Below are 27,507 nucleotides of genomic sequence, written 5' to 3'. Positions count from 1 at the left end.
AAGTCTCACCACTGCATAAGAGACCTTGCATGGAATACTGAGGGAACGCAAGTAGCAACATGGGCTGGTGTAGCTACCCACATAAGTCAGGAGGTGTGCATACATCATGCAAGAGTATGCATGGCACCTCCTAAGACAGCAGTTCATGGGAAAGACACAAGGAACCATGGGGAGGGGGGCTCCCTCCATGAACACAGGATGGCTTGTACCACAACAGCTAACGCTTGCCTCCTGAGGAATGAAGAGGCATTTAAGGCTATCATCCTGGAAAGGGAACAAAATGGGCTTGGCACTCGCTCCTATAAGAGGAAAGGATGTTAAACTGAGAACAGGGGGGGGGGGCAGTAGGTGCCCAACTGGTTCCGCAGTTAGCAAAAAAGTCTCATGGCTTTCCTCCCAAGTTGGGGTCAACCACATGAGGGTTCACACACTTCACTCAAGTTTGTACCAGACATCAAATTTCTGCTTGATGTCTAGGTTCTAAAGTCTCGAGCCCCAATGTGGGATGACCAAACAATAACCTTCCTCCAAAACCAGGGCCTACAGTCTCTCCTAGGCCACGGAGAAGTTAAAGGAAGAACCTCAGCTTCAAATACCACCGATATGCGACAGGTGACTCAAGAGGCCAATCTCCCAATGATAAGACATGTCATCTCAGGCTCTGGCCACTCACCTCGGGGGAGGTTGCAGATTACATGCCAGAAGCTGGGTTAATTCCTCTTCCAGACTCCTATAAATCGCACAGTCTTAAGCCATCCTTTGTCTAGGATGAGTTCAGCACCTCTGGCATCCAGAGAGCTGTATCAGAACAAATTCTTCCAGAAAGACTAAACTGCAATTTACCCTCATAGCCTTTGGTCCTAGTAATGTTCTTCAGCCTAGGCTTGGGTTTGTGTTGGTGCTTCTTATTATTCCTGTGCGAGACCGTTTTCAACCAATGCCACACTTCTGGTAGCAAAGTAGAAGTTTCTCCTTAAAACATGTGAGCAGCGATGGTAAAATGCTGGCACTGGTGGAGATTATGTCCTCTGCCTTTGGAAGGACAATACAAAAAATGCCTTTGGAAGGACAATACAAAAATTGCCAAAATAGATCTTGGTGTTGGGTAATTTGGTGGCAACAAGACACTTAGCACATTTATATCTAGACACATATGAAGGAATTTTTCACCAAAAAAAGCTCGAGAGAGATCTGAATTATGCGAGTGGCAGAAAAGAACTGGGGGGCTTAGGAGCTATGTGGACTATGCGGCTGGACTGTGACATCAAAGTATGAAGTAGCAAGACATCTAGCAGTTGATATAGATAACTGAGGCTGTGAACTGTTAATGAGCTGCTTTCTATAGTCCAAGCTTTGAGTCTCTCAGCCTCCATTTGCATACTATGCAACTCTGAGGAAGTCACTTAAGACAGTGTTCCTGGGCACAGTCTTAAGTCTCATGTGGGTCAGTGTTCTACCCTGGTTAAAGAACAGAAACAAGCAAGCAAGCGAATAAATAAAATAAATTTCAATGGCATGCATAAGCTCTCTGGGTGCAGAATTTTCCAAGAAAAATGCAGAGCTGTGGTTGTTGGAGACCGTAAAGCCAACCACAGGGCACATCAAGGAGTCTCTCTATATGACATTAACATATTCTTCGAACAGTTATCAATATTATTCCAGACAGAAATCACCCCATCCATTTGGTCTACAATACAGGGGTATTTGAACTGGAGGTTCCTTCTGCTTAAATATTTTAAGATGCACTTAGTGACCTGTGTAGTGGTACTTTTTTGTACTTCTCTGCTTTCTGTCCATGTTTTAGCAATAAAGTATCAGTCTTCATTTTTTTAGTTTGTTCTGGGACCTTAGTCTTGTAGCTTTATTTGTATTTGTGAGAAGAGTGTACTACTGCAAGCTTTTAGCATTGTTTATACATTACACTGCACTTCTATTTCCATGAGTAGAATTACATGTATAAAGTAGCTTTTTTTGTATTTTGAACCCAGTCTGGGGGCCTCAATCTTGTAGCTTCAACCAGGAACGTGATCTACTGCCAGATTTGAGCCTCGTTTAGTCATTTATTACATTACTGTTAAATTTCTGCACAGTCCGGTGTCTTAGTCTGTTGTAGGATTGCAGTAGTGGCAGTATTGTGACTTCTGCTCCAGGACATTTATAGCTGCATATACCAGCGTAAAGTTGCATTCCAGTGCCAGTTTATCCTGTTACTGGGCTTTTACCCCCCCCACCCATTTTTTAAGTCACTTTTCAACTATACTGTTCTATTTATTCACGTCAGTTGGTGTAACTGGGGAAGTACAAATACTACTCAAAGAGGATAGAACAGTTGTGCAAGAACTTCCCATAATGTTACAGTATTCCTTACTATAGGGATAGCCTGCTGAGGGTAGCCATACATCCAGCCAGCATAACACTTGGGTCCTTCCATGCACTGTGCACCAGATGTATGTTCTACATCCGAAGCGTAAGGTACATAAAGTGAAGTACGAGAGCCAAACCCCTCAGAACTGAACTGCCCCAGAAAAGGAAAGTACAGTTGTGTACACTTACCATAAATGTAGATGTTAGAGTGTATTCACTGTTGCAGTCATCACATTTGGGTCATCCTGCCACGGGTAGCCCTCAGTTGGCCCGAATACCAGAGGCTTATTATTTCTGCGTTGGTTGCTGTTGCTCAAGGACTGACGTCAGGCTGTCACTGGTATAAAATCAGGCAGCCGACGCTATTACATCAGTTTTTCATGCCCTGTCAGGAGCCCCCCAAATAGGGAGCTAGGTTATGGTGGAAGACCACCACCAGTTGAAAGTAAATACCAAAAATTCCTTGTAAGGAGACAGGAAGAGAGAGAGAGACAAGGGGGGTGGAGGGAGGGAAACTAGGACTGCAACAGTGAATACACTAACATCTACATTTATAGTAAGTGTACACAACTGTACTATGTTCTTTGTGTTTCACTGTTGCAGTCATCACACTTGGGTTTATTCCCAAAGCTGAAGAAAAGGGTGGAGGCAGTCAAGACGACTGTGGACTGGCTAGGATGCCCTGCAAGACTGCGTTGGCAAAGCCTGCCCTGAATTTGGAGAAGATAGGCAGGTGGTAATGCTTGAAGGTATAAACAGATGCCCATATTACAGCCTCCAAAATGTCCCTGGTGGATACCCCTCTGAGAAAGGCTGCAGAGGTGGAGGTTGCTCTGTTGGAATGTGTCCTGACCCCCTTTGGGGGTGGTTTCCCGTGCTGTCTGTAGCAGAAATGGATGCAGTGTGCTATCCATTTGGAGATGGATTGCTTGGATATGGCCTTGCTCTCTGCTCCTGCTGCGAAGCCGACTAGCAACTGATCAGTTTTTCTGAAATATTTAGTCCTGTCCAGATAGAATCTGAGCTGTCTGTGCACATCTAGAGAGTGCAGAATCCTTTCCCCCTTGTTTTGTAGGTTAGGGAAAAAGTGGGTAAATGTATGGATTGGTTTTGAGCCACAATGGACACCACTTTAAGCATGAAAGATGGATTTAGTCCTGAGTGAGACTGTCAGCATGGAAAATGCTGAAGGGCTCTACAGCCAGGAGTGCTTGTAGCTCTGCTACTCTTCTAGCTGAAGGGGGGGGGGGGTAGGGTGAGTTTTTCCAACACAAAGTTAAGGTCCCAAGCTGGGGTAGGAGCTCTTCTGGGTGGCCTTAAGTTGTTAGCCCCTCTTAGGAACTGTTTGATGAGAGGATGTGAGAAGAGAGGAGGCTCTGTGCTGTAATGAGCAGAGATGGCAGAGGTATGAATTTTAATAGAAGAGAAGGATAGACCACTGTGTAGTAGGTCTGCCAGGTAATCCAGGATGAGAGGTAGGGAGGGCTGTGCCGTTCCAGCTCCCTTAGCCTGGATCCAGGTGCAAAACCTTTTCCACTTGTCAGCATAGGATTTCCTAGTGTTGGGGGGTCTGGCCTCGCGTATAACATTCTAGGACTTGTTTGCTTAGGCTTTCAGCTTGAGGGGCGGTCAGGGAATAAGCCAGGCTGCCAGGTTGAGGGTCTGCATGAATTCTCCATTCCCCTGGGTCAGGAGTGTAGGAATCTGAGATAAGTGCCATGGTGGCAGGGGTGACGGGCTGCACAGCAGTGGGTACCAGTGCTGGCGTGGACAGTCTGGGGCAATCGGGACTGCCCTCGTTTTTTCGTCCCTTATTTTGAGCAGTACCCCGGATATGAGTGGTAGAGGAGGAAATGCATAGATCGAGAGGTTTACCCACTGGAAGGCTAGAGCATCCACTTTCCAGGCCTTGTAGTGAAGGTTCCCTGGTGCAGAATTTTCTGAGCTGATGACTGGAGTGGGAAGCAAAGAGGTTGACCTTCGGGGTGCCCCCATTTCTGGGTTACAAGGGTGAAGGTTCTGTGGTCTAGCTGCCACTCGTGTGGGTCTAGCAGGTTTCTGCTGAAGTTGTCTGACAAAGTTGAGAGAGCCTGGCAGGAATTGTGCTAGCAGGTATAGTTGCACGGCTGAGGCTGTGCGCCAAAGGGTCATGGCGAGCTTGCAGAGAGGATAAGAGCGAGTCCCCCCCTGCTTGTTGAGATACCACATCACTGTGGTGTTGCCTGTTTTGATCATTAGAGTCCCAGGGGAGAGTAGGGGTCTGAAGGCTGTCAGGGCATGCTGAACAGCCAATCTCTCTTTTTGGTTGATGTGCAGATGTATTTGATTTGGGCTCGAGTGGCCCTGAATGAACCTGCCTTCCAGGTGTGCACCCCAGGCAGTCTGATGAGTCTGTGGTGAGGGCCTGGGCAGTGTGGGGTTGTGAGAAGGGAAGTCCCTTGTTGTGGTTGCAAGCTGCTGCCCACCAAAAAAAAAATTCCTTATACAAGTTATCATTGGTATGAGAGTTTCCAGGTCTTGAGTGTGTTGACATCAAAGGCTTTTTAGGTACGATTTAGTTTCCTCATATGCAGTCTGGTATATGGAATGAGTAGGACGCAGGAAGCCTTGAACCCTAGAGCTTGCAGGATTTTCCTTGCGGTTAACTGGGTTCTGGTGGCTAGTTGAGAGTAGCCTCTCGGGTAGGCTTGTTTTTCTGGTGTAAGGAATGCCATCTGGGATGCTGTGTCCAGGCTTGCTCCCAGGAATACAATTTTTTTGTGTGGGAACTAGTTCCGATTTCTTTTCGTTGATAGTATACCCCAGGGAGGTCATTAGGTTCTTTACAAAAGTCGGGTGCCGTAACAGCTTTTCCTGTCTGCCTGAATCAGGCAATCGTCCAAGTATGGGTAAATCTGAATATTTCTTTGTCTACAAAAAGCAATGGCAGGAGCCAGGCATTTTGTGAAAACTCGGAGCAGTGGATAAGCCAAAGGGAAGCACAGAGAACTGAAAATGCATAGATCCTGCCCTGAAACGTCCTCTTTTAGGTCTAGGGTGGCTAACCAAGCATCCTTGGAAAGCATTGGTAGAAGCTGCTGGAGGGTGAACAATTTGAATTTTGGTATCACCAGAAAGGTGTTCAGAATGGATAGATGATGGGGCATCATGTGCCCTCTTTTCTGGGTACCAGGAAGAGTCTGGAGTAGAAACCTTGGCCTATCTGTTCTGCAGGAACATGCTGTATTGCCCTCATGGGAAGGGACTTGTTTTTTGGCCTCTGCCCACTGGTTTGGAGGAAGATCTGGGAACCCTTTGGGGTTGGCAGTGTGTGTAAATAAAATTTGCATCCCTGGGATACTACGTTGAGGACCCATTGGTCGTTGGTAAAAGTGGCCCAGTTGCTTGCGTGGCAGGAGAGTTTTCCTCCTAGGGGCACAAGCAGGTGGGCAGAGGTAAGGGGTGGAGCTGTAAAGTCATTGTGAGTTCTTACCATAAGGGGGTGACTTTGCACTCCCTGTTTTTGAAGAGGAGAAACTCCACTGCTTAGATCTCTGCATTCCCTGGGCTGCTGTCTGGGGGGGTCTGCTTCCTCTGGGTCTGGGCTGAGCTGGCCTGGAGGGGACAGGAAAGGACCAGTGCTTGGAGGGGCAATACCTACTGAACCTCGGAGGCTGGACCTGTCAGAAGTCTGTCTGCATAGATTTAGCTTTTTCTTGCATCTTTTTTAAGACCTCTTCTGCCATGGTGCCAAATAAGTTGTCTTTGTTCAATGGTGCATCCAATAATTTGGATTTGACATGGTCTGGCAAGGTCTGTTACTTAAGCCAAGCATACCTTCTAAGGAGGGAACCAGTGACTGCTGCCCTGCAAGATGCTTCTAGGGCGTCAAAGCCACATTGCAAGGTGTGCTTAGTTACTTGACTTGCAGAATGCATTAGCACTTGTAATTCTTTATTTTCTGCACAAGCAGGAAAGGACAATATTTTTTGTTTGAAGAGTTCCATGGTATGTTGCTGTTATTTCAGCATGTGGAACTGACAATGTAATGCTCTAATAGCAAGAGTAGCAGAGGTGTATACTTTTTCACCCCATCTGTCCAAAGCTCGGTAATCCCTATCTGAGGGGGTGGGATTCTTAGCTGAAGTTGCTTTAATTCCTTTAGGTCTTTGAGAGAGGACTTATGGGTCAGCAGTAGGATTTTTGAAAAGAACTTTGCGAGAGTCAGGGACTCTAATACCCGTCAGATTTCCTGGGAGCAGGAGGAAGGGTGTCAGGAGTCAAACTGGATTCCATAAAAACATCCAGGACAGGAGGAATGGCCAAAGGTCTGTGCTGTGGTAAAGCTAAGAATTCCCTGAAACTTTTTTTTTGACTGAGGATAGTCTCGACATTCCCATTGGAAATGCTTCCTTAAAGTATGAAGGGTTTCCCCAAATGAAAAATCCTCTGGTGGAGAGGCAGAAGGAATTGATTCCTCTGCATCAGAATCCTCATAAGCAGAGAGGGTTTGCATATCTTCATATTCAGATGCATCAGTGTCATTCCACTCCTGCTCAGATAAAACTACTGGGGACAAGTCTCTTTTGGAAGGGGTAGCTTAGCTTTCCCTAATAAGCATAATAAGGTCTTCTGCTATTTTAAGCATTTGAGATTGAGGCAAGGAAGCAGGTGCCTGAGCATGGGTCGCCAGTTTTTTGGGTGTAGTTCATACCCTGGCCTTAGAAACTCGGCAGTTTTAGAAAGAACTGAAGACGCGAAAGAAGTTGTCAGTCTGTCGAATATCGGTAGTGCGAAGTACTTCCTCAGAAACCGTTGACTGCTCAGTGGCTCCGGACCAATCCAAGGTAGAGACATCCGCAGGATCCTCAGTCGAAGAGTCTCGTTGTATACCGGACTCCAAAAGGGTCTTTGTAGCGGCCTGCGAATCCAAAGAAGCGGGCATCAGGGGCTGCGAAAGTGCCTGAGGACCGGAGAACTGACGACTAGCTTAGCAGAAGCGTCGACGTCAGTTTTGGACCTGTGCAGTCTGTCTCTGCCTTTATTCTTATGTTTTTTTTGAAGATCGGTAGTCTGATGGCTTACCAAAGCCATATCGGAATTAAAGAACTGAGAGCGAAAATATCTAGTTGCAATAAGGGCCCGACAACGTACAGTTCTGGCGTTGAACAAAGGACAAATGCGACAGCAGGGAACGTCGTGGTCCGGGCCTAAACAGGTGGCGCAGTAAGAATGGAAGTCTCAGTGTGGTATTTGCTTTCCACAGGCGAGACAATTGTTAACTTTTTCTGACTCAGTTAAAGCAAGAAAAAAGGATCCCCAACGGGTACTTAGCTCTAGAATACTTCAACCTCAAATTAGAAACGAAAACTCAGGTAGCGGCAGACTGGCACTCGTGCGAACTGCTTCTGCTTCGGGCTCCTCTGCAAGAAAAACTGATGTAATGGCATCGGCTGCCTGATTTTATACCACTGACGGCCTGATGTCAGTCCTGGAGCAACAGCAACTGACGCAGAAATACTAAGTCTCTGGCATTCGGACCGACTTGAGGGCTACCCCTGGCAGAATAACCCAAATGTGATGACTGCAACAGTGAAACACGAAGAACATCAGCAGATGAGGAAAAAAGGAACATTGTACATGCATCCAAAAATAAATAAAAAGGAAAATAAGCCCCTTTGGCCAGATGAAAAAGCGATAAACCCACAGAGGGAAGGAGGAAGGGATGAATATTGCAGCAGTAACAAGCAGATGATTATCTGTTAAGGTAAATTCTTGTACTATACTATGTCCTCCTTTAGTCACTGTTGCATTATTCCTTACTATAAGGAGGGCTTTAAAGCTACTGAAAATAAGGAGAGGAGAAAGAAGAAACTGAGAAATCTTTCCGACCCAAAAAAACGAAACAAAAAAAAAACATGGAAGACACCTACCGAAACCTGCTCTGCCCCTTAAAGACACATCCAGCTTGTAGCACTTAGTAAAAGTATGCACATAAAACCAAGTAGCAGCTTCAAGAATGGATAGAGCATCGGCACCCTTAAAAAAGTTCCTGAAGGGGCAACCACCGTACTAGAACAAGCTTGAACAGAAGTAGGAAGTTATTTGCCACTAAAAGGGGTAACAGAAGGAAATGGCTTCAGAAATTCAAGAAATGCTTTATTTAGAAACTGCCAAACCCAATTTCTTGTCCTGAAAGTTGCTCAGATTTCCTAATATCTTATCTAAATAATATCTGAGCTATCCTTGCAAATACTGCTATTTTATGGGCAAGGAAAGAAAAAGAAAGATTGATCGTCTAATTCAAAGACACATCATTAACCACCTAGGAAAGGCCACAAAAGCCTGAAGTTCAGATTGGCATTAGTCAGAGCAACAGCAGGACAGTTTTCCAGGTACGCAATTTCAAAGTAGCTGCATGTTCAAAAGCTGGCTGAGTTAACTTTTCAAGATTGTAGTTCAGGTCCCAAGGAGGAGGAATAGGTATTCTTGGAAGCCTTTAAGAAACTGTTTTGATCTCAAATCTAGAAGAAAATGCTGGATCTAGAGGCAGACTAGCACAAATACTGGACAAAATCTTTAACAGAAGAATATGCCACAACAGAATGAAGCAATACATAAATAGGAAAGAACATTATGAATAACCACCAACAGCGGGTTCTGTTCACTGCTGTGACAATTTTCTAGCTGTTGGTTTTCTTGCCTCCTGCAAAACCCAAGGTATTCCTCAGAAAAATGGTGTCAAAAATAAATCAAATCCCTATCACCCAAAGTGTCAACTGTGGGGTCAGATGATGAGGGTGAATTTGAGAGCCCTTGTCCTGTGTGAGTAAATCTATCCCTTGGGTAGGTAAAAAAGAAGGGGAAAGGAGAAACCAATGTGATTTAGGCCAAAAGGCAGACACCAACGAGATTTTATTCCTGTTCAATGTGATCATGTGTAGGACCTTTGGCAACAACAGGAGAAGAGAGGAAAATGCATACAGAATATTGCTTTCCAAGAGAGAGACACGGCATCCAATTTCCAAGCCAGAGGACTTAACAGAACTTGGGAAGTTGTCTGTTTTGAGGGAAGGCAAAAAAAAATCTACTTTGAGGAGTACCCCATCAATGAAAAAATGTCCAGGAAAACATCTGTGTAACATCCATTTGTGAGGATCTCTCCTGGAATCTGTGTACTTCTACAGTATGTACAACCTTTAGATCAAATTTAAAATGTAAAAAAGAAGTGAGATCAATTTCCTAGATTTAACTTTATTTTATGATGTAAACGACAGTTTATCTTTTAAATTATTCAGAAAGACATGCTGGAGGAACACCATTCTAGAATATAGCAGTATGCATCCTAGATTCATGTTCACTGGTATAATGAGAGGACAGTTTTCGAGGATAACTAGGATATGCAAGGATGCAGGTACAATACAAAAAGAAGCAGACAATATGGAAAGACTATTTATGGCCAGGGGTTACAACAGCAAGTTAGTCAAAGAGATAAGACATCAAATTATACCAGATGAGACCAGACGCAGAGACACATATAGTAATCATGGAGAGAAATTTATAGGGATATGGAGGTCAAGAGATAAATACACACCTACTTACCATAAGCAGAACAGTAAGGTCAATTTTATCTTGAAATATACAAATGACATCCATGAAATTAAGAAGATTATAAATAGACATTGGAATATTGTTATTACAGATGACATTAGAGGAATAGTAGGTGACACACCGAGTTTTGTTTTTCGGACTTGTGACAACCTGAAAACAATTTTCTCTCACAATTTATATGATGATTTTTATGTAAAGGATGATACATCCGGTATACCAGGGACCTATCCATGCAAGAACTGCAGCATGTGTCAATATGTCAATGATATACAAGAATATCGACACCCTCATGGACATTTTTATTTTTTTCCCAGGACATACACAAACTGCAATACTAAGAACTTAGTTTACATGGCCAATTGCATTTCCTGTCAAGCCTTCTACATTGGTTTAACCAAGAGGAGGTTGAGAGAACGTATCTATAATCACATCTACGACATACGCAAACATAATGAGTTGAACGCACTGGCCAAACATGTAATTTTGAATCCGACACACAACTTTAAGTTTAGGGTCTTACAAAATATAAACATTAGCCCTAGGATGGGGGATAATGACAAGGCTCTAGCGAAATTAGAGATGGAATGGATCTTTAGGTCTGGGGCACACAGAGACCCGGGTATAAACAATTATGTCTCAGTAAAACCTTTCTTAGAATAACTGAATCAGTTGTTCATTGATGGCCATATCAATATGTATATATATTTCAATATATATTTTTATATTTTCAGTATTATTGATTTTTATTATTTTTTATTTCCCATTTTTATTATTTTTTATTTTAATATATTCTTATATTTGATATGAATATATTCATGACCATGTATTATACATCATGGAATTTCTGGGTTACACCAAGGATCGATACATCTTGTATCTATCAGGTACACCAGCAATTATCAACATGGCTTAACCATAGAAACTGGTCATCTAGGCATGAAGGGATTTTTTTAACTTTATATTAGTGAGGTTTTTTGACTTCCTCTTTCTTTTTTCTGTTTTGAATATGAGTCTCTCTGATTATACAAATAGATGGCTTCACTTGTTAAAAATCTGGTTCATTAATCTAGAATGAGGTTCTATTACTATGTTTAGAAGCTCCTTTTGTATGATTGAACAGTCAGCAATTTTGTATTTGTATACGCATTTTCTTGCGCTGTTTGAATATCTTGAATCATTCATTGTTCATCAAGATATTGATATATCATGCATATATACATATATATTTTTCTTTTTCTTTTTTCCATATTTTATGTGGATTCTGTTTAACACTGAATAACATGATAAAATTATAAATTATGAACTAATAACTACATATTAGAAATAGCAATGGAAATATATGACATTTGATGCATGTATAGAGACACATACGAGTCTTTGGGACAACAGATACAGGTATACATATATATATATTTAATTTCATCATTTTATTGCTATTATATTTTATGTTATATTTTATAATTCACATTGAATAATGTTTTTCTAAGAAATTTATATAGATCAGCCATCCATTATGAGAAACTTATGTTTTATACATGGGTTTATATGTTACAATATCACCATAAATGCATTAAGCACTTTAAATATTGGACTCACGTCTCAACTATTTTTATTGCCTCAGAGTAAGGTTTTAATTCAGCTGCAGGTTCATTTTGGCTATTTTCGTGAACCTACACAAAAAAGAGAACTTCTATGTTACGCTTACACAAAGGGAATATAAAGTCAGGTTCCTGTACCTTATGCGTTGATTTTTTATACTTTTCATATTTTTATATTTTTTATATTTTTCTTCAGTATGGATGCATACTTATAGATATGTTGAATATTTAATATGATATGTTTTAATATATGTTAGAATGAATAGTTAATAGCGGATATAATAGTAGATAAAGATAGATATATGTTAAGCTTATAAAAATCATGATACAGAACATGAACACAAGAATTGTATCTGATTAAACATAGTATCTTATATATGAAATCGGCGACAAAATATCAAGATGCTATTCAGAATCAATCTCATTGATATTTATTTAATTATTTACCTATTTCATGATACATTTTTCATATTTTAGATTGTTGTAACTGATATACAGAAGATGACTTTTTCTCACTTGAAAAAGCTGCACATATATACGTGACAACTCACCAGTTAAAATGTGTTAGAGTGGAATATTTAATGAGGTTTAATTTGTTCTATTTTAATTTGTTTTAGGGAACATTTACACTAAAAACTCTATGTTGACTAACTTATAATTATGCTCATTACTAGGCAATATTTGATTGTTCCTTTATGGATGGAATACTGCCTTAATATATGAAATGTAAATGTCATCTTGAATTTCAGAGTTGGAAGCTCAGTGTATAAAAAAGGAGGCAAGTTTCCCTCAATCAGTTAAATCTGAAAATTCTTCTGTATAGCTAATTAATTAATTAATTATTTAATTGTTTAATGATTTTAAGCTTAATTGGAAGTACTGTTGGTATATAAGGAACAAGGATAGACACTGTTTTATTGATCTGAAGAAGCGTGCAAGCAGCACGCGAAAGCGCTTATCCCTGTTTGTTCTACTGCTTGGAATAAAGAAATTTCGTTGAAGAAAGTGTTTTCGTGGTGTATCCTGTTGTTACTTTTCTTAATCAAATTTAAAATGTTACATTTGGACAGGTGGCAAAAGGGTCTGGTGCTCGTACATACGTCACTTATGCACCTTATACTTCTGATGTAGAGCACTCATCTGACATATGGCACACAGAAGGGCCCAGGCTTTGGTTTGGTAGCTGGGCATACTGGCAGTTTTGGCACAATATCCTTACAATAAGGAGTACTGCAACAGTGACTAAGGAAGGACATCAAATGGCTTCAAGGATTGTGTTTTAGTGAAAGACCACAATTCCCTCTTTTCATTTTACTGTTTCCTTAGACAAGGCCTGTACCTGACATACAAAGCATTAAGGATATCTTACCTTTTCAAAAAATATGACCCCCCCCCCCCACGTGCTGAACATGAAAGAACACTCAGTCCAAAAATTAACAGCAACTGTACTGTGAAATGAGAACCATGCATCTCAGACTTCCACACCTACAGAATAAATACATTTGTTCAATTAAACTCGGCCCTTGTACCTTCAGGAAAAAACTGGATAATCACAAGAGCATCTGTTAAGTGCCAACAAGGAAATCAAGCTCCTCAACAATTAACAGGCCCTCAGCTTGTTCATCAAGGCTATGACTATGCAGCCAAATGCTTCAGAACTCAGCCTTTTAAGAACTTGGCTTCAGGTCTTACTCCAGCGCCAGTCTCCCAGTAGATTTAATTTTTCATTGCCTGGTATTTTCAAAGTCATTTACTGCAAAAGACTTCCAAAGAACACACTAGCTATATTCTCATCATATTAGTAAACCTGAGACCTTTTGCAATGGGTTTTTATTACACTCTCATTATCTCACTACATTTACACAGCCTTCCATTCTTCTTACTGTTAACTTAAGCAAACATATAACTGAATAGTATTGTATGTTGTAGTTTTCATTTCATGTTTTGCTTTGAGGTTTACATGTTTTAGTACTCTGAATGACACCATGAAACACTGACAAGAAGCACACATGCTTACCAGTGCTGGACCAATAGAAAATTCAGAAATGTGACAAACTGAGAATACGAAAAGAGGAAACCCTAGAAGTTACCTGAAACCAGATCAGAAGTCTGTCAAGACAGCAACAGTTTTAGTGATTATTACCTTGATCTATGTACTACTACTAAGGGAATGCATGAGGAAAAGTAGTGTAAAACAGATGTACAATTTCATCCCCTCTGCTTCTTTGAGCAGGTACCCATGGGAGAGGGTGGTCTCAAAGACTGGCACTTCTCACAAAAAAAAAAAAAAGAGGAAGGAAAAGTTCATATACTCTATCAATTCAGTAAACTTCAATGTGACAGGGTGAAACGGTCAACAGAAATTCTAGTGGACAAAATGTGAACCCATAGGACGTGACAGCCATGTACAGCATAGGCCTGATTAAAACAGGTTATCATTTTTGTTACCACTTGGCATTTTGGAAATGGTGTTCATGGAAAATCTTCAAGATCCGATACAAATCGGTAAAGAGAGGGAAGTGAATGAGACACTAACCATAACACAAATCAGACCACCAGCAAGCCATCTTCTAAATCGGAGAAAACCAACACAGATGCACAAACTATTTCATAAACACATTTACAGAAAAGTACCTGACACAAAACAAGAATAATTTTTCCTAATTCATTCATTTTTGATACCCAGAATATCTTGTTCAAGGTGGCAGGGTAACTACAGTCTACTCCAATAACCAAAAGGCATAAAGTAGGGAACCAATGCTGGATGGAATGCCAGTGTATTGCAAGATGTACCCACAACTATGGGCTATTTGGAAGATCAAAACATACTTTCGTGTGTTTACAATGCAGGATTAAATTACAGCACCTGGTAAAAACCCAGCCTAACACAGTCAGGACAAAGTCTGCAAAAGAAGGTACCCCTAGGTAGATACCAATTCAGAGAACCATAGGTTCAAAGGTGTGTTCTACGCAAACTATCACTAGGACCTTTTTAGGCCTAGCCATGCATCCCAAATATATGACAAGTTCTGGTACCATTAAGTGTAAGCAGGAGCAAGGGAGATGAATCACTTACAGGATGCCTGTGTGCATTAGAGACATAGGTGCTGAACCATTATAAAAAAGGACCAGCACTGCGGTAAACTAAGTCTGTGGATAAGAAGTAATTAAAAAAACAAACCTCTGAATATGGAAACGCCTACAAGTAAACTTTATTCCAACAAAGTAAAATGCAGCAAAGCTTTCAGGTTAGCAAAAACTCTTCCTCAGTGCTTCAAAGTATCGTAGTAGCTCTTTTATAAACTTCATACAGTCATGTGACAGCCCCAGTCTGATTTAAAGCAACAATATTGCAATTCAGCATGTTAAAACCTTAAAATAATTATGAAAACTAAATACACTGAACCATATCATATCAAAAACATTCATATCTATGTAAACAAATCATGAACAATATAGGAATAGTTATGTATTACAAATACTGAAACAGATGTAAAATATGGCAATGTAAGTTCATCTGCTTTTTTCTTAGTACAGGCTTGATGCTAACAAGAGCATTCAAACCTGGTTCTGCGTCAGCTTTTAAACGTAAAATCCAATTTAGCTCACATATTTCTAACTTGTGTATCCCACCTCTCAAATTCTTACAAATAATCTGGATGACCCTAAAGCCAAATTCATGGTCAGCCCCATTGTCCATCATATGCTTTACCTTATGAAACCATTCACAGACAAGCATTACCCTGTTAAGCTTGCACTTGGTTAAGTTCCCCGTGTGTATACATGTGGAAGATGCATTTGTTGCCAACACATTGCTCAACGGGATACATTTATATTGAGACTTTGATTTTACTTTTCATTTTGCAGAAAAGTTTGACTGCAATTCCACTAACATTATCTACTTAGGAGTGTGCTCTTTTTGCAACACCTTTTATGTGAGGAAGACCACTAGAAGGTTTAGCGACAGGATCAAGGAACATTTTCAAACTATTAGAAAAGGTGACTGCAAAAATGGTCTGGCCAAGCACATTAAAGTTAACTCTCAATGCGCCATTTTTAAAATTGTGATTGAGAAAGCTTCCATTCTTTTTGGTGACTCCAATCCATTACTGCAAGTAAAGGAACTCAAATGGCAAGTGAGACTTAGGACGGGCACACCTCCTAGACTAAATGGAGATTTAAATGTGAAAAGCATTCTTAGATGGAATAGATAATGGATGATATCCTTAATATGCTAATTAGCCTGTTCTTAGTGTTACTAGTGCTTAGTTTTGTTCCATATTTCTGATGAAGTTCAATGTGAAACATATTACAAACGAAACCGCTCAAATTCTAGTTATGTCTTTAGTGACTGGTTACTAATGCTATTGTCTTAATCAGAATGTAGTTCTTTCATTTTTCAGAAGGCATTTTTTTAATATATTTAGTAATCGTATTACTGGCTTTGGATAGTGTTTTAATTCAAATATTTTACTCTATCCGGAAATGGAAGACTTAAATGATAATTCGCTGTTCAACAATAGTCAAGACGTGCTTGATTTGTCTACATAAAACATTCCCTTGGACATCGCAAGTGCTCTAAAATCCTTCAACGAATTAGTTAAGAAAACATGAAGTGTTTAAACATTACACATTAATAGAGCTAAAACTGAGTATGGCAGTAACACAGAATCTAAAAAACCTACAGTTTTTTTTTTATCGGATTCCATGACTGGTGAGAATTGGTTCATAGATAAACTTTTGGCGCCTAATACTTCAAACCCTTTCCTTGATCAAAGCAGTCCCCTTAATGATTGGCCTAAATTCCATAGGAACTGTTACAGACACTGCAACACCTGGAAATTGCAAGCGTTTAATTTATCAACTGGATAAGTTTCTGCACACTTTTAAAAGTATCGAGCTTGATATTTTATCTTTTCAGTTGTATTCAGCATGGCATCGTCCCCCATGGACTTAGGTTCAGCAAATTCCCTAAGGGTATTGAACCAAACAGTGATATTTACTGAGCATTATGCCGGATTTTTAATGAAGTGGGTCTCAAAGTATTGAAAGTTCTGACTGATCACAATAAATGTAGAATGCAAGCACTGGCTGATGAAATTAAGTCCCTTTATGATACTACTGTCAATCATCAGTTTTCTGACTGTAAAAGAGAACTAATGATCGACTTAAATTTCCAAACGTGTCTTTTTTGAGCCAAAAGAAAAAACACAAACTAGAAAGGGACTTAAAACAATACCAAGATATGGTAGCATATCCCTTGAAAACTGTTAAACCCTATAAAAAAAGACTATTCTTTGGTTTCCAGAGGCAACAGTAAACGTTTTTCTCCAATTAAAGCCTTCAAAAATGGACACCGAAATAATAAAAAAGACCTTTTACCCCACTGTGACTTTTCAAACTCCTGCATCTTTCAGGATTCTGTTAAAAATGGAACTAACAACATTAATGAAAGAGTGGAAGGCAGTTTTGTTTCTCCCACTGTTTCAAACCAGAAATGTGATTTCTAATTAATCTTACTGACATTGAACATGATCCTGCCACAGCAGCAGCTTTAGGAAAAGGTTTAAACTTTGTACCATCGCAAAGGGCATCTACAGAAAATGTTATAGACTTGAAACTGTTTTGTAGAAAGTTAAACTTTAAACATAAGTTTTAGCAATAAGTTTAATGAATGCCCTAACTCTGATAGTGACAGTGGTAATGAAGAGGACTGTTTTCTAGATGGCTTTGCTGGTGGTATTTCAAGTGAATCACTTGTGAATTGTTCAACTGCTTCAGACTTCACTGATCCTTTGATGGATGAAAGTTCTGCACCCCCCCCCCCAAAAAAAAAAAGAAAGTACATTTAACCCTCTACTCAATGCCACACATTTTTTCTAGGGTTTGTGAAAATGACATTAGAGAGTACCTCAATGCCAAACCTGTTAAAAAATGGTTTAACCTATCAGGTGATGAAAGGAAAGCTGTCAAAGGGTTAATTAACAATAGATACAAGAATTATGAAAGCAGATGGGGGGGGGGGCACTGTTATTATGGACACCAAAGCTTATATATGTAAAATGAATGAAGCCCTGGCAATTAAAGACAATTACAAGACTGTCATCCCTGAAGAAATTTCACTTAGTTTCAACTATTATGACAAGTGCTTACCCAGACATGTTCAAGAGAGTGTCTAATTACAGATTGGGAACTTGATTTTATGACAGTGGACTCCCGTACTAGAGAGAATTGTTTGGTATTCCAAAAAGCACACAACAATCCTCAGGATCCTCCCTCAAAACAGATTGTACCTTCCAAGAAAACAAAAACTGAATACATTTCAGCACTTTAGATTTTTTTCCTGAATCCCTCGATACAAAATTTTCCTTTTTACTTGAAAGGCTCCTGGGAATTTTTAGATGAACTATTTAAGTTCCCTATAGGGTAAGGTGATTGTACCTTGGTCACTTTGGATATAGTGGTTTTGTTCAAAAGCAGTCCTTAAAGAGGCTTAGACTTTGTTCCCGATTACCTTACTAAACGTACAAATACATCTTCCCACAGGGTTAAGGTCTATATTTCCTTAATTAAACTGGTTTTGGAAAACATTTTCTCCTTTAACACCATCATTTACCAACAGTTACAAGGGGTAGCAATGGGGGGGCTAAGATAGCACCAGCATATGCCAACCTGGTACTTAGTGCATGGGAAGTAAACAGTTCAACCTATTTGGAAGGGTTCCAGTTTGTGTATTTGTATAAGACTTACTGACAATATCTTTTTTGTGGGGCTGGGGGCTCCCAATGAACTAGATTATTTTTGTTAAACTTAATGAAAGCATTGATTTCCTAGATTTTACTTTGTCAGGGAAGGGAAACGTGCATTTTCTGGATATTTCCCTTTCTTTCAACCCTACCACCAAGGGATTTATGTCTTCCATCCATAGGAAGGATACATTTTGTAACAATTACCTTGACTTCTGAAGGCAGCATCCCAGTTTTATGAAAAGAAATACAGTTAAGGTCAATTTGAGTAGGATCATTAATGATGACACCTTGTTTTTGCAAGAATGCAATTACCTTATGAAACTGTTCACAGACATACATTACCCTGTTAAGCTTGTATTTAACTGTTTTAAGGAAGTGGCAGATACATATAGGTAGGTGTTTGGTGCATCCAAGTACAGGCTCAGTAGTGCTAAGGGTAACTAATCAAATGACTGCACAAAATTTTCCCTTCCTATTTCTTTAGACTTTGAAGGTATCAAGAGCATTAGGTATTTATTAAAAGCAGTCAAAAATTAGTCAGTTTTAGGAACTAGCCCTTCATTCTCATATAAGAAAACCCATTCTTTAAAGTCTCTTTTTGAGTTCAATCTTTCACAAAATATGTTGCCCATGTTAAGTTCCCCAGGTATGTATACCTGTGGAAGATGGGTTTGTTGCAAACACATTGCTCAAGGGAATAAATTTACATTGAGACACTTAAAATTTTACTTTTCATTTTGCATAAAAGTTTGATTGTAATTTCACCAACATTGTCTACTTAGGAGTGTGCTCTTATTGCAACGCTTTTTATGTGGGGAAGACAACTAGTAGGCTTAGTAGCAGGATCAAGGAACATTTTCAAGCTATTAGAAAACGTGACTGTAAAAATGCTCTGGCCAAGCACATTAAAATGAACACTTAATGCTCAGTTTTTAAAGTCACTGTGACTGAGAAAGTTTCCATTCTTTTTGCTGGCTCCAATCCATTATTGGAAGTAAAGGAACACAAATGGCAAGTGAGACTTGGGGGCAGACACGCCCCCTGGAGTAAATGGGCTTTTAAATGTAAAAAGCATTCTTAGATGGAATAGATAATGGATGATGTCACTAATATGCTAATTAGCCTGGTCTTACAGTGCTACTAGTGCTTAGTTTTGTTCCATATTTCGGATGAAGTCCAATGTGAAACATTTTACGAATGAAAGCGCTTAAACAAACTCTAGCTATGTCTTTAATGATTGCTTATTATTATTAAAGTTGTCAACTGTCTTAATCAGAACGTAGTTCTGCCATTTTTCAGAAGGTATTTTTTTAATGTATTTAGTAATTTTATTACCGGCTTTGGATGGTGTTTTAAGTTTTTTATATATATGTAAATTCCTGTACCTCCAATCTCTCCTGAGTTTTGTACTGTTTTCCAGAAAAAAGACTCACTATGTTGTCCTCATGCCCTACATCTCTATTTATTCCAGCACTCTTCAAAAAATAAACTCCTCTTGCTAAACTCAAAGCTTATTGATAATTTGTTCTTCCAAATTTCCTCATCATTTAATTTTTTTTTTTTAATTTTTTAAAGTTTAATTAGTCTTTAATTTTTTTTTTTCAAAACACTATTTGCTTTGATAGCTACAACAGGCATAATAAGAACACATTATTACAACAATAAATTTGTTTGCGGGGATTAATTAGCAGTTTTTGAGAGGTAATATATTTAACTGCCAGATTCTTAAATTCTCTCCAGGACAGCTTGGAGCGGTCAACCCAGTGCTTGGTAATGTAAAATTTTATTAGAAGACAGAGTGTAATTAGGGCTCTAAGTTTAAGTTTAGGTATGTTAAGACTGGTAATGTGTAGTAAAGCCATTTCCCAGGACAAGGTAGATTTTATGGTAACCCATTTTGTCCAGCCTTACCTTGAGAGCGCACCAGATGCTGTGAGAGTACCTACAAAACCACAGAATGTGAATGATATCAGCCCGGGGATAAGAACAGCAGGAGCATGAAGTGGAAACATTTCGGGTTAAATTTGTTCAAGTGGACCGGAGTTATCCAAGTTATTTGTAATCATAAATTGTGTATACAAAAGCTTTTTATAGGGAGAATACCTAAGAGTAGATTTTATTGATAGTGCTTTCTGCTGTGGTGAGAGGATAGTGCCCTGTTGCTCCCAGTAATCCGCAAAAATAATTTTCCCTTGATTTAGAAATGAGGAAAAGGTTCTATAGGCTATAGAAAGCATGTTTTTCCTACTAAGTTTATTATCCTGAGGCAATTAAGAGAGCTCACCTCATCTTTTCTTCACAGTTATCCCAGTTCTGATGTTGATAATAACCGTGTAGCAGACCTATTTCCTCATCATTTAACATTACCCTTACAGGCAGTTTACATACAGCACTGAATCCTGAAAAGACTTTGTTGAATCTTGTTTTGTAACCTTCTGGGTGGCACTTGAAAACAGGTAACTCTTTCAAAAATGTTCATCCTGTTATCAAAACACAGCAAAGACACTGACAGAATACTATAGCAATTGCTAAATTATGCCTAAGGAGTCAGGAAGCCAAGTGACAAATATAGGTTTTTATAACATTAATTTATTTACAAGAGGACTCGCTTTGATGGATAATTATGGTTGGGGTAATTCTTTCCAATAATCAAGATTCATTAAGTATGCATGCACACCATTATAACTCGTAGGAATTTTCCATGACATGGAGGAAGCAGTCCTAGGTATCTCCTCTTTCTCTGCAGCACTAAGCAGAAGAAAGGGGGGGTACTACACTGACCCAAATGGCAAAGAGGTAATTCTCCAGAGTGGCTCACTTCAAACAGCCATCCTCTGAATCCACATCTCAAGAAGAATTCTAGAAGTGGATCACAGCATCTGCCAACATACTGATCATTTTACTGGACCAACACAGATTTTACACTACAGTTGTTCCAAAGTGATTTTGGTCCAATAAAAGACAGCACATAGCCTTTCTGGTTCAGTGTTTTATGTCAGTGGACTAGCATGACATTTCTTTCAGAAATGTAAACCACTGACAGCGATGTTCTTCATCTGTGGTCTACGGCAAAATAAGCATCACCTCCTTGCATAAGGGATAAAGATTTTGGGTCACCTTGTTTGTCTAGGTCTTGATGGACTGGGTGACCATAAGAACAGAAATCCTGGAGGAAGCCCTGCTCAAAAGGCCCAAAGTCCCAGAGCAGTGGGGTAAAGCTCAGGTGAGCTCCTCACCCAACAAGAAAAGGGTCTGTTATCAGAATCTGTGACAAGTTAATCTGCAGAAAAAGTGGAACCAACAAAAGATTGGAAGAATGTGTTCTTCACTGCAAGGCCTAGTGGTCAGTGCAACACCCACATCTTCAGGTTTGTAAAGGAGCACCTTAAAGAATGTGGCTGCCATCAAACAGAAGACACAGCAGGTTCTGAGTCTAAACACTCCACTATACTCCTCACCCATACCAGGGACATGACCTCTTGTGCCTTTTCCAATGACCTCAGTCACACCACTCAGTGCTCATCAGATCTATGCCTATGAAAGCTATCCTTTAAGCGGAGGTCAGAGAACATCTTTCAACTTATGGGCAATTCTTAAAAGATGCAGCTACATGAAACTCCACAAGAGAAATGCCTAGGGGATACAATTATCAGAAGTAGGTAATGTAGGTTGGAGAATGCAGGAAAAACTTCTTTCTTCTTAAGGTTTGTTGACAAAGAGACTGGGTGCTGAATACAGGCCAGATAGAACACTTTCCAATAAAAGTCATGCCCATCCAAAGCAAACTAGAAGATTTTTCCCCAGTGGATCCCAAATGCTGATGTACCAAAAGGCATCAATCAAATCCGGCGACTCCATTCAGGTACCCTAAGGTACCCCAAGGCATGAAACTTTGAAGTGTTGCCATACTAAACCTGATGTGCCACATGTTCTGGATGAAGTTACTGAGATTCAGACTGGAGCACAAACTACCATCTCTCTCATGACCAGAAAGAGATGGGAGCACAACAAGCTCTGACTAAATACTGTATAGCCTTCACAGACCTCCCAGCAGTACAAACTGGGCTTGTTCCAAGAGCTACTAAAAAGACAGGCTGGGCTACCAGTATGGATCTTTCTGGTATAATATCTGTGAATTCCAACATGTGGCTGAAAGTGACAATGCATATAAACCCCCCCCCCCAAATAGTACCTTGACTAACCTGTCAATTCACATCTAGTACAGTCATTTCACTGGGCAACGTGGGTAGCATGGGATGAGGACAGAGTACGATTTCAATGCCTTTTGTGAATGGTAAGGGAGTGTACTCCTGTTTTGAGGTTGTTTGGGGATTCATAAAGAGCATCTGCAGTAATGAGGTTCTAATTCCTCTAGAGAAAGTATATGACCGGCACCTGGAAGAATAGGCTGAAAAGTACTTCCTCCTCCCTTTGAGATGGGCACCCATGATGCTACTCCTGAAGTCCTCATTCAGGAAAGACAAGCTCAGTCATGCCATCTTACGGAGACACATACCACACTTGGCTTCCTCTTACAGATTCAGAGATATTTTACGGCCACTGAGTCTTACAACCATTTGTGTCTTGCCAGTATCCTCCCCCTCAGGCCACATCTGCATTTTGCAGGAGGACCATACCAGTCAATCCTGGAATAAATTTGCAGATAGCCTTGCATAATAAATATACAGCTTGATCTTGTGAGTCCTAGCACCTCTAAAATTTAACAGCAATTCAAGGAAAGAAAAATAGCAAACTCTGAAACTCCTACTTTTTTTTGTTTTGTTTTTGCAGATAGTTTCACCCCCTTCATGTCTATTACACCCCTAATTCTATATTTTCAAAAAACATTTTTTTTTATTTAAAATTATTTATTCTCCTAGAATAAGATGTACTGCATTTTTTTTAGTCTTTCAAGTGCACTGTTATTACTCCTTCAGTGATTGGTCTGTGCTTGCATATTCAGATTTGAACTTTTTATACTAACTCAAGAATCGGCAGTTATCAGACTTGGTATAAAGTATGCCATACTTGCAGTTTCATCTCTGCAATTTTGAGGAACCCAGTTAAAGTCAGAGGAATTTCAAAAGGCAGCCCCTTCCCAAGAGACTACAATCCTTGATGGAACGTCTACACTGCAAAAAATCACACTGGGTTACATGGAAGCCCACCTAAGAAGCCATTGTTAGAGTCTTAACATGGTCTTTCTTGCAGATCTCAGGAGATTTCTAAAGCTCCTTCCAGTAACTATCGTTAGAGAGGACTTGGACATACGAGATGAGCAGTTAAGAGTTTTGAATCCCAATAATACAAAGTAGTAGTCTCTTACCACATCTGTCAAGATCTTTGGACTCTGTTAGGAGGTACAGCAAACTGCTGTGCTCTCTGTTACTTATGCTGCACAAAGAAATCACAAGACAGACAGCTAAAGAATGCTGGTTAATGGACTGTACTCACCAATGTGAACACTTATAAAGGGCATCCACCCTCTTAGGGGCTGCATGAGTAGAATAATGAAACCTTCAAACTATCAAGCAATAACTTCCATAATCACAAACTTCATGTGAAAGATGGATCAAGGTACCCCAGACTTACTTTCCTTATATGCAATAAAACTTGGGAAACTGGACAGGAGCCCGAGGCCAGTCCATATTGAACCTCATCAACCATAAGAAATCCCCCACAGCATGGCTCCCACAAAGAAAGTTAACGAAGGGACTCAGTGTCCTTGTCAATCTCAAAGTGCCTCTGGGTCTTTCAGACTCCTCAAATGAGCTTGAGGAGGGAGACATGCATGCCCCACCAGATGTGAAATAATGCATAGTCTTGAGATAAGGTGAGCATGCAAGTAGTAAATGCAGGTCATCAAGAGGGACACAACAGCATGTAAGGTGAAGGCAGCTCATGGAGGGAAGCTGGTACTGACACTGGCATCAGACTGTATTCCCTAATGATGGGACTCCCACACCAAAGCTCAAGCATCAAAATATCAAAAATCTGCCTGAAGCTGACGCCTGCAGCAACAAGCCTTAGTGAGAGTGAAATGATGTTCTGCCCTTAATTGGGAATGTGACTCCACGAGGCCTGGAATGACGTCCTAAGGAAAAAAAAATTCAACTATGAATACTGCTGATCTATGACATTGCAAATCAAGAAGTCCAGCCCAGTGTTCCATGATATCAACCAGAAGCTAGACAGTGCTAGCATTTCAAAACGCTCTGCCTCAAATGGAAGAATTAAAGCAAATATCCATAGGACCTCCTTTCCTCCTCTGAAATGAAGCAATTTGTTGTGGTTTTGAGTACCCACTAAATGGGAAAGGGCCCAACATCTGAAAGGTCTGGAATGCCTTTTTTTAATATATAAACAAACTTGCTTCCTACAAGGCTAGGACTAAACATACCCACTGCGCTTGAGGCAATGCTCTGGCCTCTGTCTAAAGCAAGTCACTGTACAAAGAGCTCTCAATCACCATAATTTCCCAAGCAGTAAAGGCTATACTGATGCGGATGCTGACTAGCCATTTAGTGGCTTCACAAACACTCTGCAGGCTTGTAAAACACTCGACACAAAAACATTAATGGCAACAGCTTGGATCATTACAGGAACTATACAAGCTGCAAAAAAAAGTCATGGTGGATGAATGTGCATATGTACAGAGAATGACATCATAGCACTCACTGGAACAGACATGCACAGTTTCTCGAACCCTGAGATTTTCTAAATTCTAAATGATGGAAAGGATGAGCCCAACCAAAGGACAAATCAGAAAGTCTCCCGAGTTTTACATTACAAATGTATTAAACATTAGAAATTGCTGCAATGATCGTCAGTCAGTATCCTTCAAGGAGTGACATTCTGCTCGTCTGGCATTTTTTTTAATGGCTTAAAGCATCACTTCAAGCAGAAAAGAAATTACAAACCTGTGACATCAAGTACACTGGGAAGAGACATATAGTACCGATAAACTGCTTCCAGAAGTTGAGTACCATGGCCTTCTCCTTGAAATGGGGGCAGAATCAACATTTGACTAAAACAAATGGAAACATTTTTAACACAATCAAAATAAAAGGGAAATTTGTATAAAAAGCATACAAACATCAAACTTTACTTCACTGAAATATGTTCTAAATGTTATGCACTGAAATACTATACTTGCTATTTACTGCATGCAAATATTTTTTTTGTTTTTGTTTTACTAGTTGTGCCATTTCAGCTTAACATTTTAACCAGTTAATCAATTTTTTTTCTAACTGCATTTAAAGAAAAACAAAACCTTCACCAAACACCACAAACAAGGTTCAGGATTCCACAAGAAAAAAAAGACTCTGCAAAAATTATACGAGAAACTAAGCATAAGACGGAATCTTTCAAGAATCTTCTTACTGCAGACCTTATGAAGGAATTGCCACTACCTTTTCTGCTGGTCTTTAGATTTTCTAGAAATCTTCAGGATGCTCTTTTGTTCTAATTGTAAGCTCACGTGCCATTTTTCTAACCATTCAATCAGATCAGATTCCAAACTAAGTACATAATCTTTAATGTGTGAGAAACAACCAGTCAAAAAGAAAAGAACTATATTACAAACCCCACATAAAGGTGTTCACTGGAGAGTGGGAATGTTCAAAGTGCCTACTGCATGAGCCACTATTGCAGTCCTATTATGACAGTACATCACTTAGCTTCTGCATCTTACTTCATGACAACTTTGATGCACATTTTAAGTAGTAAAACCAACTTTGGACAAAGACTTTTGTTAAATGCAGCATATTTCTAGATTCAATAGGTTTTCAACTGTCTAGTCACAGAAGCTCATTTTATGGAAATCATAAATCAGTTTTACCATGCTCTGTGAAGTTCAAATACAAGATGGCTTCATAGCAGCATGTGCGCATTACCTATGAGAAGAATCCTAAAGGAAGGTAGCAGTCAAAACAGCTCCCTCAGTGACGGCTGAGCACCTCTGAAAGGAGTCTTTGTATATGTCAAGACAATATGTGATGCATCTCGATTAACTCAGTCAAGCATAATTTGGGTCACTTCCTTCTTTTTGTGAAAGAGACAGTAAATTTATAAAATTAGGTTTCTCCAAGGTACATTCTAACTGATGTACTTACAAATGGTCTGCAGTGCACCACCACATACCTTCATATTCTGCATTAGGCTAAAACAAGTCAGAATTGAACTGTTTTAAGCTAGAAGCAGAAGGTATCCCACAGACAAAGAAACTATTTTTTATTTACTATGCACATCCCCTCCTGCAGTAAGCCTTTTGTAAAACACTCCAGATGTCACTCCTAGCAGTGGCCAATCAGCACCCCCCCCCCCCCAATTCTTGCATTCCTTTGCTAATCCTGTTACGGAGTCATGCAGGACTGAGTAAATCCCCTTAGGTACTTACCATAAGGGAAATGTGGTCTTACTAACCCATCAGTAAGTGAGCTCTACTGACTCAGGAAAAGTCCAGACAGGCAAATGTTTTGCTAGAAAGAATGGGATGCTTCCTGTACCCAGGTACAAGGTTCGATTCCATCCATCTTCATTTGCCTACTGCACAACTGACATTGTGCTCCTAAGGTTGCTCCTGAAAAGAAACACTTTGCCCAGTGGGCTTACCTGGTCAATAAAGCAAAAAGGTCAGCTGTAAATTGAGAGTCCACAGCATGCATGGAAGGATCTTCCACCCATTTTACTACCCCCCCCCCCCAAACTTACTATACATTTTCTCTTGGAACTTGTCTTAGACCACCCTTCACCTGGTGTCAGTAAGCTGAAAAGTACAGGGTTGACTCAAAATATCCCATCCTCATCACACCTCTGGCTACCAGAAGCTCTGACAGGATGTTCTACATCAATATAGAATGCCAAGGCAAAGGATCTTTAAACACATAACCCAGGGCTTGTTGTGTGATGTATAATAATCCTTGCTGGGAATCTCAGAGTACTCTGTCAGAGATACCACCATTTCCCCAGTGGATTTAACTATGGAACTAAGCATGATTCTAATGGATATCCCCAGCCACATCAGAAATCCCATCCAATGATGCAATAGGCAGTATGGCAGGTAGAGAGGCTCAATTCCCAACAAGCACTCATCAGCGGATACGAAGTTAAACACTATAGTCAACAGGCGGCTCCACCACCCACCCCTGAAGTCCACCGCCACCCTCCATCTGATGGCAGAAGTGAATCCAACCTCTTTGGAGAGG

The 27,507-nt window shown here is 40.0% G+C and overlaps 1 protein-coding gene across 1 annotated transcript in view; it reads right to left on the bottom strand.

Annotated features, from left to right (window-relative positions):
• The window catches only part of HAT1 (histone acetyltransferase 1), a 1,164,331-nt gene that overhangs the window by 281,489 nt on the left and 855,335 nt on the right, over nt 1-27,507 (bottom strand). The window contains exon 8 of the mRNA XM_044075533.1: nt 25,222-25,328. Coding sequence (XP_043931468.1) covers nt 25,222-25,328 — 107 coding nt within the window. The remainder of the gene's footprint in view (nt 1-25,221; nt 25,329-27,507) is intronic.

The sequence above is a fragment of the Protopterus annectens genome, chromosome 6.part1, assembly GCF_019279795.1.
Source record: "Protopterus annectens isolate FY-2018-M chromosome 6.part1, PAN1.0, whole genome shotgun sequence".
In the NCBI taxonomy this organism is placed as follows: domain Eukaryota; kingdom Metazoa; phylum Chordata; order Ceratodontiformes; family Protopteridae; genus Protopterus; species Protopterus annectens.
This window is presented reverse-complemented; position numbering and strand designations above follow the sequence as displayed.